The 15,016-nt window shown below is 38.4% G+C and overlaps 2 protein-coding genes across 7 annotated transcripts in view; both read right to left on the reverse strand.

The window, feature by feature from the left end:
* Nucleotides 1–497: 497 nt before the first annotated feature.
* On the reverse strand, nucleotides 498–5,104 carry h3f3c (H3 histone, family 3C). The gene is made up of 4 exons (XM_074611166.1): nucleotides 4,966–5,104; nucleotides 2,660–2,800; nucleotides 1,923–2,076; nucleotides 498–1,835 (listed from the first exon to the last, which is right to left on the reverse strand). The coding sequence occupies exons 2-4, from the start codon at nucleotides 2,785–2,787 to the stop codon at nucleotides 1,707–1,709; spliced, it is 411 nt and encodes a 136-aa protein (XP_074467267.1). The 5' UTR covers nucleotides 2,788–2,800; nucleotides 4,966–5,104; the 3' UTR covers nucleotides 498–1,706.
* A 5,311-nt stretch (nucleotides 5,105–10,415) lies between these two features.
* The window catches only part of arhgap32b (Rho GTPase activating protein 32b), a 98,867-nt gene continuing 94,266 nt past the window's right edge, over nucleotides 10,416–15,016 (reverse strand). For all 6 annotated transcript variants that reach the window (XM_074610015.1, XM_074610014.1, XM_074610013.1 and 3 more), the window contains one exon: nucleotides 10,416–14,803. In XM_074610015.1, the coding sequence (XP_074466116.1) occupies nucleotides 11,933–14,803 (2,871 nt within the window). In that variant the 3' untranslated portion in view covers nucleotides 10,416–11,932. The remainder of the gene's footprint in view (nucleotides 14,804–15,016) is intronic.

Consider the following 15,016-nt stretch of genomic DNA (forward strand, 5'->3'; position numbering starts at 1 on the left):
TCAGTCAGGGTATGTGAAATACATCCACTAGAGGGCGAAGACTGACCCAGGGATGGATTACTGAAAGGGCAGTTTCTCAAAACGACTAAAAAATAGACTCATAACGACTACAGAGACACAAAACGACTACAAAGAGACACAAAACGACTAAAAAGAGACTCAAAACAACTACAGGGAGACACAAAACGACTACAAATAGACACAAACTGACTACAAATAGACAAAAAACAACTACAAATAGACACAAAACAACTACTAGAAGACTCAAAACAACTACAAAGAGACACAAAACAATTAAAAAGAGACACAAAACAACTACAAAGAGACACAAAATGACTAGAGACAAAACATAACTATAGAGACTCAAAACTAGAGACTAAAAAAGACTATAAGGAGACTCAAAACTACAAAGAGACACAGAATGACTACGAAGAGACACAAAATCAATGCCTCAGTGAAACACTGTAAAGCAAATAAATCACACCAACTCGCAGCAGTTTGTTTTAACACCTATTTATTACCACCATAATATGAGAAATTTGGAAAATACAAAGATCAGTTTATTTATACGTCTGAAAATCTTGAGGAATAAGAAAAATATAAAAGAAAACAAATATGAGGTTATATTGTGTATCACAAATTTGAGAAAGGGACAGATTATATGTTCAGATCTACAGAGACACACAGACCCTAAACATGCAGAGTGAAACTTAGTCTAAAGCCTATCTGTGGAGATGAAGAGAGAGAGAGAGAGAGAAGCATAATGTGTGATGACTGATCTACAGAGGAGGAGATGGTGAACCATCGCCCCCGTGTGGCTGCCAGTAGAAACAGAGAAGCCCTTCCTGATTTTCTATAGCTAATCAGATCACTGCAAAAAACAACTGATAACCATGTTGATAATTAATTGCTTTTTTTATCTTTTAATTTGATGATTTTGGAAGTGGTAAAGAGAAGAGATGCTCATCTATGAATTATATGCGTAAAAAAAATAGACACCATATCCACAACGATAATCAATATTCTTAAGCAACCAAAAAGATTCTTGTTTGTTGAGTACGAGTGGTTAGAAAGATCAGAGCTCACACGTCCACACAGACAGACCAACAGACCGCCGTCCCCTCCCAGTGCACATTACAGAGGTGAAGAGGTACGGCGAGCCGCCTGGCTGAGTCGGGGTGTAGAGGGACGGACTGGGCGGGAGGGGAGAGGAGGGTGTTCAGACGGGCCGAGGCCTCAGGACTAGCTTTAATAGCACCCTGCTGTGGAAGTTGCAGCTCCCCTTAAGCAGACTAGCCCCTCGGCCACGTCCCTCTGCTTCAGCTCCGTTTGCCACACTAATCACGGCCGCTATCCTCCCACCCTGGAGGGATCCAGGGGTGCTCAAGAAGGGGGGGGTTTTCCCAAACTCAGTGACGCATGTTTTAAGTATGTGTGCACATGTGAGTCTGATCTGCTAAACCTTTTACATGCACGAAAAAAGGTACCCTAAAAACATTTGGTGAAGACAAAAAACCTATGAAAGACCAGACTTCAACATATTTCTATCTCTTCACGATCAAGATTACTCTAAAGTCTACTGAGAAGCAGGGCAGGCGGGAGGGGGGGGGGACAGGGACGGGTGGAGGAGGATGGATTGGGGAGAATAAAGGAGCGAGGGCGGGGACAGGTAAAGAAAAACAGGACAGAAACATTAGGGAGGCCGTCTAAGCGCGCTCTCCGCGGATGCGGCGTGCCAGCTGGATGTCTTTGGGCATGATGGTGACACGCTTGGCATGGATGGCACACAGGTTGGTGTCCTCAAACAGACCCACCAGGTACGCCTCACTGGCCTCCTGCAGGCAGAGGGAGGGACGACACATGTTAGCAGGAGAAGTGTGTTTGTTTTACAATTTGGAATTAACACTGATGGACACACACACCTGAAGGGCTCCGATGGCGGCGCTCTGGAAACGCAGGTCAGTCTTGAAGTCCTGAGCGATCTCCCTCACCAGGCGCTGGAAGGGCAGCTTACGGATCAGCAGCTCAGTGGACTTCTGGTACCGACGGATCTCTCTCAAAGCCACAGTGCCGGGCCTGAAACACACAACGGAGCTCTAGTTCATTTAACCTGCTACAAGCTAAACAGGATTTATCCTCTGAACAAATACGGCCTCTATGTGACACTTAAGCCCCTTTTTGCCCGCAGGAACTTTCCCCAGGGACTCGTAACCTTTTGAGGAACTCATAACGTTACGACTGCAGGAACCAGGATCTAAATTAAGTTCCAGGGACATTTTACCCCCCAAAAAGGCCCTGGTCGGGGGTACTACTTTCTGAAAGTGCAGGAACTCGGAGTGGGGTTTCCAGGGATGACCGTCGCTGATTGTTCAAACACACACAACGCCGCTGCTTCAACTTGTGTAACACTTCATTCATAAAACAAGGAAGTACTCGACGAGGGGAGAGCATTTGTCTTTGTTTGATGATATTTTCATTACATCCAACGTGCAAAGAAAACATAAAGCTGAATTTAAGATTTTCCAGTTAAAAATGAAATGGTATATAAAACTTAAAGATTTTTTTTAACACCAAATGTTCAGCAAGATATTTTTCACTCTCATCTTGATAAGAGATGGTTTCAATGATGTCATGATTTGGAGGGAAATCAAAGCGTTACCTGTAACGATGGGGCTTCTTGACGCCACCAGTAGAGGGCGCACTCTTGCGAGCAGCCTTGGTGGCCAGCTGCTTACGAGGAGCCTTTCCTCCGGTGGACTTACGAGCGGTCTGCTTGGTACGAGCCATTACGACGAATCACCTGAAGGGAATATCAAAAATATAACAGCATCCTTTGTGTTGTTCATCCTATAGTTTCTCTCTGTCCTTATCATGTTTTAGAGCTGCTGTTGCACACGCTATTGACAGTAATACCTTTAGTGTTATTTATACATACATTTCTACTCACTTCACTGTGGAGTTTCAATATCAGTGTTATCATAGGCCCTCTGGACAAATGTTCCTTCTAAACCAACAGTCAGCCTATATAGACACCCTATGATATATTATAGAGTGATGCTGTAGGCTACAAATAACACAGGAAAGCACTTTAACTATTAACACTATGATACAAACAATGCTTGAATAAGAGAGTACTGGCACTTATTTTTTTCCACTTCAAGCACTGGTCTGACGATGATTTAGCTTTGTATTGGTTTAAAATAGCTTGTAAAACGGCTACTTGTGAAAAAATACGGTCGCACACTTCGCCTCTGAACTCCAACTCCAGTCTCAAGTTGCTAATCGGACTGTAAACAATGAGCAGTGCACGGAAGAGGAAGCATTGGTTTTTATGCTCGTGGGGGATCTCTTGTTGGGTCTCTAAACTATAGAGTACGGTCTAGACCTGCTCTATATAGAAAAGCGTGTCGAGATAACTTCTGTTATGATTTGAAGCTATATAAAAATAAATTGAATTGAATTAATAATAAATAATAAAATCTGTATAATGGGAACAGTATACAATTAAAACAAAACAGCCAGGAGTACAAAACACTAAACAAAAATATTAAGAAACAAACAGAAATAGTCTTAATAGCCTTTTTGTTATTCAAATTAGAAATTAGTTTTACATATAGTTTAACATCCTACATGAAAAACACAAAAACAAGGTTTGTTATTGTTAAATTTACATTTATGAATAAAATATTTTGCTATTATCATCAATTTTATTGTTAAAAAAAATTCTTCTTTATTTTTTTGGGGGGTTTGAAAAAAACAAAAACAACATTTTTCCATAATACCCCAAAAATATAGCCCCTTGCCCCCAGAGTCTTATCTGTCATCAAATATATATATATATAGAGATAGTAACTTTATTGATCCTGATGGACATTCAAGTTTCCAGCATCACAGTTCCATAGTGCAAAACATAAAAAAGTTAATATAGTACAAAGTACAAAAAATACACCAGATAAAAAAAATACCAGGAGATGAAAACAAAGTCTTAAAACTGGGATAACAACTGAGATACAGGACTATTAAAAAAGTGAATATAGTGCAAAAAGTGATAGTGCTGGATAATAAAATATAGGAGATATACAGTAGAGACCAGGGGATTAAAAAATGTCAAATATGGAATATACTATTTTATTATAAATATATACATTTATATATTTTTTTACTTTTTATTTATTATGTTTTTATTATATTTTGTTCTGTTTTTTTTACTGATGCCTCTTGTTTCTCTTGTGTGGGATTATATAAAGGATTATTTTATTTTATTTTAGTGATGCATGATATTAAATGCAGGATTATTATCATCACTATTTACATCCAAATATCTGCAGTAAAGTATGATGTTATGTTTTAAGTTTTAGTTTGAACCACTACAAGTCCCTCTCAGAGTGGGTCAGTCAGACTGGGCCGCCTGGGAAAACTTTTCTCCAGCCAATCAACACACTCTGGGCTCCCTGAGCGCACCAATCACAGCTCAGCATTCTGAAATGCACCAATCAGCTGCGTCTGTGTTGCATTTTTTTAACCAATGGCGTTCGAGTCTGCTGGATTTAAGGGGCGGGGCTTAGCTTTAGTCCCGCCTCATTCCGCAAGATTATGGCCGCAGACTCAAAAATGAACCTACTGATATACACGTAAACTTTCATATTTAACCTACAAAACAAACAACGTGTGCGCAAAAGACTACCAACAAAATGTTGGAAACAAGTGTAGCTATCAAACAAGAGTAAAAGCGTGGGAATACATGGTGTATTAACTGCGAAACAGCGAAGTATAAAATCTGAAAGTGAAGCAGGATATTTCTGCAGAGGAAGTCCAGAGCCGTGTTTCTCTCTGCTTCTTCTCCTCTCTACAGCGTCGAAATAAAACGCTATTTCAGCACAAAAACAACTTTATCTGTGTCTTTTTCTTTACAAAAGGGTTAATAGTGATGTATTAATTAAAAATTGTGAAAAATATTTAACTTACCGAGGGTGAATTTAGCGGTTTGTTGCTTCACAAGTTGAGTTGTGGTTGTCTGGCAGTGTCAGATATTTACTATCTCACACAATGGAAGCAGGCAGAGCTGGAGCCAAAATGGCGGCCGTGTCAATCATCTGTCTCCCAGAATGCATCTGTCAACGTTTGTAAACATTGGAGACAAACTTCATTTCTCAGAATGTTGTTAGTTTTTAATATAATGCGACAATAAGAGAAAAGCAACACCTATTATTATTTATTATTATAAAATTATATATTATAAATAATATATTATAATATTATTATAATTTCCTCAAACGTTTTTAATATAATGCGACAATAATAAAAAAGTAACACCTATTATTATTTATTATTATAAAATTATATATTATAAATAATATATTATATTATTATTATAATTTCCTCAAACGTTTAAAATACAATGCGACAATAATAGAAAAGTAACACCTATTATTATTTATTATTATAAAATTATATGATAGATAATATATTATATTATAATTTCCTCAAACGTTTTAAATACAATGCGACAATAATAAAAAAGTAACACCTATTATTTATTATTATACAATTAATAATATAATATAATTAATAATATATTATATTATAATATTATTATAATTTCCTCAAACGTTTTTAATACAATGTGACAATAATAGAAAAGTAACACCTATTACTATTTATTATTATAAAATTAATAATACAATATAATTAATATTATTATTATAGTATATAATAATATATTTATATAATATATTATTTCCTCAAACGTTTTTAATACAATGCGACAATAATAGAAAAGTAACACCTATTATTATTTATTATTATAAAATTAATAATATAATATAATATTATAATTTCCTCAAACGTTTTTAATACAATGCGACAATAATAGAAAAGTAACACCTATTATTATTTATTATTATAAAATTCATAATATATTATAATATTATTTTAATTTCCTCAAACGTTTTTAATACAACGCGACAATAATAGAAAAGTAACACCTATTATAATTTATTATTATAAAATTAATAATATAATATATTATATTATTATTATCATTTCCTCAAACATTTTGAATACAATGCGACAATAATAGAAAAGTAACACCTATTATTTATTATTATACAATTAATAATATGATTAATAATATGTTATATTACCATTTCCTCAAACGTTTTTAATACAATGCGACAAAAATAGAAAAGTAACACCTATTATTATTTATTATAAAATTAATATTATATAATTAATAATATATTATGTTATTATTATCATTTCCTCAAACATTTTTAATACAATGTGACAATAATAGAAAAGCAACACCTATTATTATAAAATTAATAATATAATATAATTAATAATATATTATAATATTATTATAATTTCCTCAAACGTTTTTAATACAATGCGACAATAAGAGAAAATGAACACCTATTATTATTTATTATTATAAAATTATATATTATAAATAATATATTATAATATTATAATTTCCTCAAACGTTTTTAATACAATGCGACAATAATAAAAAAGTAACACCTATTATTTATTATTATACAATTAATAATATAATATAATTAATAATATATTATATTATATTATTATAATTTCCTCAAACGTTTTTAATACAATGCAACAATAATAGAAAAGTAACACCTATTATTATTTATCATTATGAAATTTATAATATATTATATTATTATTTCCTCAAACATTTTTAATACAATGCGACAATAATAAAAAAGTAACACGTATTATTATTTGTTATTTTAAAATTAATAATATAATATAATAAATAATATATTATAATATTATTATTATCATTTCCTCAAACGTTTTTAATACAATGCGACAATAATAGAAAAGTAACACCTATTATTATTTAAAATTATATATTATTTTATAAATTATATATTATTATTATATTATAAAATTATATATTATAAATAATATATGGTGCAATGGTGGTGCAGTGGTTTAGCACTGGCGCCTCACAGCTAGAGGGTTGCAGGTTCGAATCCGGCTTGGGACCCTTCTGTGTGGAGTTTGCATGTTCTCCCCGTGTTAGCGTGGGTTTTCTCCGGGTACTCCGGTTTCCTCCCACAGTCCAAAGACATGCAGCTTAGGTTAATTGTGGACTCTAAATTGCCCGTAGGTGTGAGTGTGAGCGTGAATGGTTGTATGTCTCTATGTGTCAGCCCTGCGATGGACTGGCGACCTGTCCAGGGTGTACCCTGCCTTCGCCCAATGTCGGCTGGGATCGGCTCCAGCCCCCCCGCGACCCCTAACGGGATAAGCGGTTGCAGATGGATGGATGGAAATAATATATTATATTATTATTATAATTTCCTCAAACGTTTTGAATACAATGTGACAATAAAAGAAAAGCAACACCTATTATTATAAAATTCATAATATAATATAATTAATAATATATTATATTATTATTATTATAATTTCCTCAAACGTTTTAAATACAATGCGACAATAATAAAAAAGTAACACCTATTATTTATTATTATACAATTAATAATATAATATAATTAATAATATATTATATTATAATATTATTATAATTTCCTCAAACGTTTTTAATACAATGTGACAATAATAGAAAAGCAACACCTATTATTATAAAATTCATAATATAATATAATTAATAATATATATTATTATTATTATTATCATTTCCTCAAACGTTTTTAATACAATGCGACAATAATAGAAAAGTAACACCTATTATTATTTATTATTATAAAATTAATAATATAATAATTAATAATATATTATATCATTTCCTCAAAGTTTTTAATACAATGCGACAAAAATAGAAAAGTAACACCTATTATTATTTATTATAAAATTAATAATATTATATAATTAATAATATATTATGTTATTATTATCATTTCCTCAAACATTTTTAATACAATGTGACAATAGAAAAGCAACACCTATTATTATAAAATTAATAATATAATATAATTAATAATATATTATAATATTATTATAATTTCCTCAAACGTTTTTAATACAATGCGACAATAGAAAAAGTAACACCTATTATTATTTATTATTATAAAATTATATATTATAAATTATTTATTACAATATTATAATTTCCTCAAACGTTTTAAATACAATGCGACAATAATAGAAAAGTAACACCTATTATTATTTATTATTATAAATTAATAATATAATTAATAATATATTATATTATTATCATTTCCTCAAACGTTTTTAATACAATGCGACAATAATAGAAAAGTAACACCTATTATTTATTATTATAAAATTAATAATATAATTAATAATATATTATAATATTATCATTTCCTCAAAGTTTTTAATACAATGCGACAATAGAAAAAGTAACACCTATTATTTATTATTATAAAATTAATTATATAATATAATTAATAATATATTATATCATTTCTTCAAACGTTTTTAATACAACGCAACAATAATAGCAAAGTAACATCTATTATTATTTATTATTATATTAATAATATAAAAAATAATATATATATATCTATATAAATATATAGATATATATATCTATACAGTATATATAGATATATATATAAATAAAAAGAGAAAGAGAATGTCATTAAAAAGTCATAGCATGTTGGTATCCCATAAAAATAATAACATACTGTAGTATGCCATAAAAAATAACATAGTATGTCATGAAAAAAGTCATAAAAATGTCATAGTATAGTAGGTCATAATAAATATAATAGTGTAGTATGCCATATAATTTAGATTTTTTTTCTTTTTTCTTTTTATGACATACTATACTGTGACATTTTTTACAACTCTTTTATGGCAAAGAAATCAAAATTCCTTCCTGAGTAAGGATTCAACCTGTAGGATGCCAGCTGAAGTGAACATCATTACACCAACCAGGTCATTTTGGTAGTTGATAATGCAGCAAGTAAAAAAAAAAACTGTTGAATGAAAATCACGAGTGGAGATTTTCTTCTTCTTCTTCTTCTGGCTGAAATATGGGAACTCTTCTCTCTATTATCTTAATGCTGTATCCACACTGTAATAACATGTGTTTGCAGATTTTTTTCTGCACCAGAAGAAAGAAAGAATGACTCAGCAAGGAAGGGAAGAGTTAAGTTATTAAGGGCCTCGTAGGTATAGATGTTTTGCCAGGGGGCCAGTGAGGGTCATGAGGGTCTCTAGAGCAGGTCAGCAGAGTTTTGTACATACTGTCAGTTCATTGAGGACTTTGTGAGTGCCCATGGAGGTCGCTGTTGGATGTGATGAAAGCATGAATGGCAGTTTCTACCTCTTCAAAGGTATTGCTGAGACCAGAGTCAGAGGACGTGATTTTGATGAGGGCTGTTTCAGTGTTATGTTTAAGACGGAATCTCGATCGAACTGGTTCATAGACGTTGTTTGAGTCCACAATCTATAAACCTTGTTTATACACAGAAAGACGTTTCCAGTCTGGGCAGAGGATCTTTAAAGGTGTCCTGTAGAACATTCTGTGTGAATCACTGATGTCTTAACAAACGTGTTGAATGCGTTTCCTTCCTCATAAAACATTTGCAAAGCTGATTTTTTTTTTTAAAGAAGTATTTTAAATCCTGCAGTGTTTACATCCATATCGCAGTCTTCTTCCACTGCCTTGGCTGGCGCATTGCTTGGCACATTACCGCCACCTTTGGCTCAGTGGAATAGTGTGAAACCATTGGCAGGACTGTGTATTGCGCCACCCACATGCACGTATGAGGCAACCAAACAGGAAGCCACTCATTGGCCCGATCTCAGTGTCCTTACACCGTGAACCCTCGGGGACTTCACTGACGTCATCTGGTAAACGGTTGAGTGTGAGAGGCTGCGAGGGCTTGAAAATGGTATAAAAATGAACGGGACAGCACTTTGCGAAGACATGGTTGTTTGAACCCGGTGTGTAATATCGTCTAATGGTTTTATTCCTCTGATTTCATGTGTTTGTTTTATGTACCATCTTAAATCTTTAATGTTAATGGTTCTGTGTAAATGCCTGCCTGAATTCCCATGTGCCGTCCTTCTTGTTTACCTTTTTTTTTTACGCCTCTGGGCTTCCCCTGGTAACCGTGGTGACCCTGTGTTTAACCTCACAATGCTATGAATTGTGGGTAATTCCCTCAGGCAAAGGCTGCAGAAATGCAGACCATAGGGAACCTTTAAGTTAACATGTTGAGCACTTCATCATGTTCTAAAAGCAGTACGTCAGTCTACTGTGACCAGTCGGTAATGATTTAGGATAAACTCTGAAATATCTTTGACTCAGAAGGACAAAGAAATGACTTTTATGCTTTACAGCTGACTGTGAAACACACCGCCACGATGTTATACCGTCTCCTAAACTACTCAGACTGAACCAAGCAGTGTATTAGTAACATCACGCACATATTAAAAGACATGGATTATAGCTATTCCTGAACAGTTTTATTTATTTCATATCTAACTGTAGATATACCTCTAGTTTGAGACAAGAGTGTTTTCACATTCAAGTACACAGTGCCTTACTGCAGTTCCCCATCTGAACAGGGTGAGGCTTTAGATAAGGCAAGAGGAGCAAAACCTGCGAGAGATATAGAAGTCAAACAGTTAGAGTACAACCTGGATTTAGACAGATTTGAAACATATTGTAATCCATACATTATGGGGAACCAAAAGGGCATGTAGTATAATACCAGATGAACGTACTATACATCGATTTCCAGCCCAGATATCTTTAAAAAAAACATTGTTTTAAATTCAGAACCAATGAGGCGATACAAAACTAAATAACCCCCAGTACCTGTCAACCCTGAACCGTCATCTCAAATCTAGATATCACAACGTTTGTGCATTATGATGACAATGGTAAACAAAATATGGTCTGTTGGAACAAAATTTAAGGCTCATCATCATTTTTTTTTAACCTCAAAGCAGCGGCAACATGTTCTTCACCACGTTGTTTGAGAGGACATTGTTTTCAGCTTTATTCAGTTAGTCCAGTTCATGAAAAGTACCGTGAAGGTGATGGAAATAAAATAATAAAAATAACCTCTTACACATCTGAAAAAGGTACAACAGGCATTCATCCATCTTCCCCTTCCTTCTATCCCATATGTGCAACAACTGCGCCGAATCATTTGGTCCCTCTTCCAATGAAGAACAAACAAGTACCAAAACATCCCATCAGAAGTCATTGAAATGTGTTTATAGCAAAGTTACATAAAAATGGCACAGTCACACAGAAAAGAACATTGATAACCACTATATTAACTGAAAGTAACCCACTGCAGCTCCTTGTCAAACCTCACACGCCCGGCTGGATTCTTCGAGGGAACCGCGGACTCACCGTTCCGCCTTCTTGTGTACATATTAGCAGAGGGAGGGCGCGGTCGCCTACCATGTATCCTCCTTCAATAACTTGTGCTGTAACATCCAGAAAGAACGCAATGGATAGTGAAGTACACAGAACTGTTCTGTAAGAGATAGAGTGCATGCATTTCTAAAATGCAAACCTTAATCCCAGTTGATGCTCATACCCAGCGCCACACCTAAAAAAAACAACTAAAATCCCTTTTTTACTAGTGATTCTATTCATATATATATATATATATATATATATATATATATATATATGTATATATATATTTTACATTTTTGTGTTCCTGTTAAAAGTACCTTACATCTTTCATATCATATACATTTATGACTCGCTACTGTCTCAATCAATCACAATAATATGACCCCTTGGACAGTAACTTCAGGTACATTCAGGACTTTCTGTAAAAAGTCTTCTTTACAATTCATTAAAAATACAGAGGAGCAAAAATATTGGTTATACGACAGTCCACTGTCCTGCAGAGGCTGCAACCGTAGCTCATTAGAGTCTTTCTTCTACACAGCTAAAGATAATTTCACACATCCCCCCCCGCCCCTAAATGCTTCATTCTGTACGTATCTCTGTCTCTGGCCTCTGCATGGCCAGGTCAGTCGGGATATAGGCTCCCTGGCCCAGTGCTGTGGAGTACGCTCTGTTGCTCACTGTGAATCCCGGGCCGGGATAGGAGCCGGAGCTGGAGCCTCCACGTTTTTGAACAGGGGCCTGAGGCTGAGGTACTGGGTGGTAATCGTCCAGGTTATCGTAGTGGGACTGCGCTGCTTTAGGGGGGTGATTCTGATAGGAGTAGTCCAGTTCGGGGTTGCCGTGGCTGTAGTGCTGCTGCTCTCGGCTGCTGTGTGAGCGTTCCAGTTTAGAGCGGGCGAGCTGTTCCCTGGTGGCCGACGGCTGGTCGTCTGCACCGTGGTAGCCGCTTGATGTTCTCACTTTACTTTGCTCAGAATCAGGACACTCGTAACGTGGTTGGAAGTTCCTCATGTTGGGATGTTCCTGCTGCCAGTGTTTGGACCTGCTGCCGTCTCCGCCCATCTTGTCGTCTCCGGTCTCGCACTTGGCCTCGTGACGGCCGCTCTCCTGCTGATGGGACAGACCGTGGCTCAGAGTAGCTGGAAGGGAGTGAGAGGATTGGCATTTCCGCGCGCCGCTTTGCTTGGCGTGCCCGTCCGACTTGTCGCCCGCTGCGCTACCCTGGACATGCTTGTCAGTCTCCATATACACGAGGACGTCAAGGTCTGACACCATGTGTCTGGGGAGGTAGCGCCCGTCTTTGCTCTCGGCCGCAAGCAGTACAGCTTTACCTGGGTCAGATTTACTGCGCAGGTGCAGGGTTTCATAGCCAGACATATCTGCTGGTGCAAAAGAGCCGACATTGTCGTACTGAGAGAGGACGGGGCCTTTAATCTTCTGTCTGGCCCTGCTCTCCCTACGGATGGAGTGCATGCGGAGCCTTTCTGACTCCTCGGGGTCCCAGGTGAGGTAAGCAGCCGCTTCCTTGGTCCCGTGACCGGGGGGCATGTCCCTGCTCACAAAGCTGTGTTCCTTCCCAGGTGGGAGAACGTGGCGAGCAAGGTAGTGGTACCCGGTGGCCTTTCCACCCGGTCGGCCAGCGGCGGCTCCCGGATCGCGGCTGCCGTGGGAGTGGACGTGCCGGACTCGGAGGGTGCCGTAAGGGTCGATGTCATAGAAAGGCGACTCCAAAGGGCTCGAACCAGAGTATGGACTGTAGCGGTACTGAACCCGTCCGTTCTCAAAGTAAGGCTGCAGCTGGGTGACGTGGTAGTCGGTTTGTGAGGACTGCTGCGGGGGCTGCTGCTGCGGGGGCTGCTGCTGTGGGGGCTGCTGGTAGGCTTTGCACGGATACACAGGCCGATGGTAGAAGAAGATATCGTCATCTGGAGGGACTTCAGTCCTTTGAATGGGCACTGAGCGGATAGTGGAAGGAACATGGAGGGAGTGCACTCTGCGGATGGTGGGGTAGCCTTGGTTTCTGTCATGGTTATAACCCTGGTGCCCTGGACCCGGAGACACGTACACACTGCGGGGGTTTCCTCTGGACTTCATAGAGTGGTGGTAGGACCTGGGGCCTAAAGTGCTGTATCGGTTGTCCAGTCGGGCACTGTAAAGTATCTGAGGCTCCGATTTGGACACGTAGGAGAGGTGTGGGGGGACGCTGTCTGGCCGGTAGTGGTGTGACACTGGGGGCTGTGGGCCGAGTGCAACGGGCCTCTGGTGGTAGTATGCGGCTCCCGGAGGCTCAATTAAGACTGGTTCTCCTTTAGCGTGGTACAGGTAGACCGGCTGGTGTGTGGAAGATTTACGAGGAGAAGAAGGATGGTGAGGCAGAGCGTCCTCCAGATGGCCAGGCACAGGGCCTTCACCCAGGACATGGTAGGGGGCTTCACTTTGGCTGAGTGCTGCTGTGGCCAGTTTGCTCTCTATGGTGCGGACAGGAGGGGCCGGGGGTGTGGGTCCGTACGCGTCGTGGTACTTTGCAGACTCCATACAGGGCTGTACCGGCTTTATGGCCTCCCAAGGCTTCTCAACAGGCTCAGCAGAGGTGGGGGCCACTCTCGCGCTGGCCTTCGATGGGAGCTGAGGTTGGGTTTGGACCTGTGTCTGAGGCTGCGTGCGAGACTGCGAGGGCAGATGAGACTGTGGATGTGGCTGTGTTGGAAGAGGAGGCTGTGAGGGCTGAAGAGACTGTGAATGAGGCTGTGTTGGAAGAGGAGGCTGTGAGGGCAGGTGAGACTGTGGATGAGGCTTTGGATGAGGCTGAGTTGGAAGAGGAGGCTGTGAGGGCAGATGAGACTGTGGATGAGGCTGTGGATGAGGCTGTGGATGAGGCTGAGTTGGAAGAGGAGGCTGTGAGGGCAGATGAGACTGTGGATGAGGCTGAGTTGGAAGAGGAGGCTGTGAGGGCAGATGAGACTGTGGATGAGGCTGTGGATGAGGCTGAGTTGGAAGAGGAGGCTGTGAGGGCAGATGAGACTGTGGATGAGGCTGTGGATGAGGCTGAGTTGGAAGAGGAGGCTGTGAGGGCAGATGAGACTGTGGATGAGGTTGTGGATGAGGCTGAGTTGGAAGAGGAGGCTGCGAGGGCAGATGAGACTGTGGATGAGGCTGTGGATGAGGCTGAGTTGGAAGAGGAGGCTGTGAGGGCAGATGAGACTGTGGATGAGGCTGTGGATGAGGCTGAGTTGGAAGAGGAGGCTGCGAGGGCAGATGAGACTGTGGATGAGGTTGTGGATGAGGCTGTGCTGGAAGAGGAGGCTGTATCGGAGCTTGGCTCTGCTGTGGAGTTTGTGTTTGATGCTGGGACAGCGAGATGGCCGACCTCTTGGGCTTTTGAATTTTTGGAGGTGGCTTTTCTGATGGTTTTGGAAGGATTGGGGGAGGTGTGGTCTCCTCTGGTTTGACCTGAGACAAAACACAACAGAACAGACTGTTATTTACTGAGGAAAGCTCTAAGTTGATGATCATGCTGTCACCAGTCTGGCTAACGGGTAGTTCCACACCAGCAGCGGCATGGCATGAATTCTTAATGTCTGTTTGTTTTATGTCTTACGTTTCTCTTAGGGACTTTGCAGGACTTGTAAGTGTAATATGATACAACACTAAAATAAGTGCCAG

The sequence above is a fragment of the Sebastes fasciatus genome, chromosome 16 (assembly GCF_043250625.1).
Source record: "Sebastes fasciatus isolate fSebFas1 chromosome 16, fSebFas1.pri, whole genome shotgun sequence".
Taxonomy (NCBI): Eukaryota; Metazoa; Chordata; class Actinopteri; order Perciformes; family Sebastidae; genus Sebastes; species Sebastes fasciatus.

Coding starts and splice junctions, on each gene's coding strand:
- h3f3c (XM_074611166.1), bottom strand. CDS start 2,787: ATGGCTCGTACCAAGCAGACCGCTCGTAAGTCCACCGGAGGAAAGGCT. Junction 2,077..2,659: donor AAGAAGCCCCATCGTTACAG/GTAACGCTTTGA, acceptor TGTGTGTTTCAG/GCCCGGCACTGTGGCTTTGA. Junction 1,836..1,922: donor CCGCCATCGGAGCCCTTCAG/GTGTGTGTGTCC, acceptor CTCTGCCTGCAG/GAGGCCAGTGAGGCGTACCT.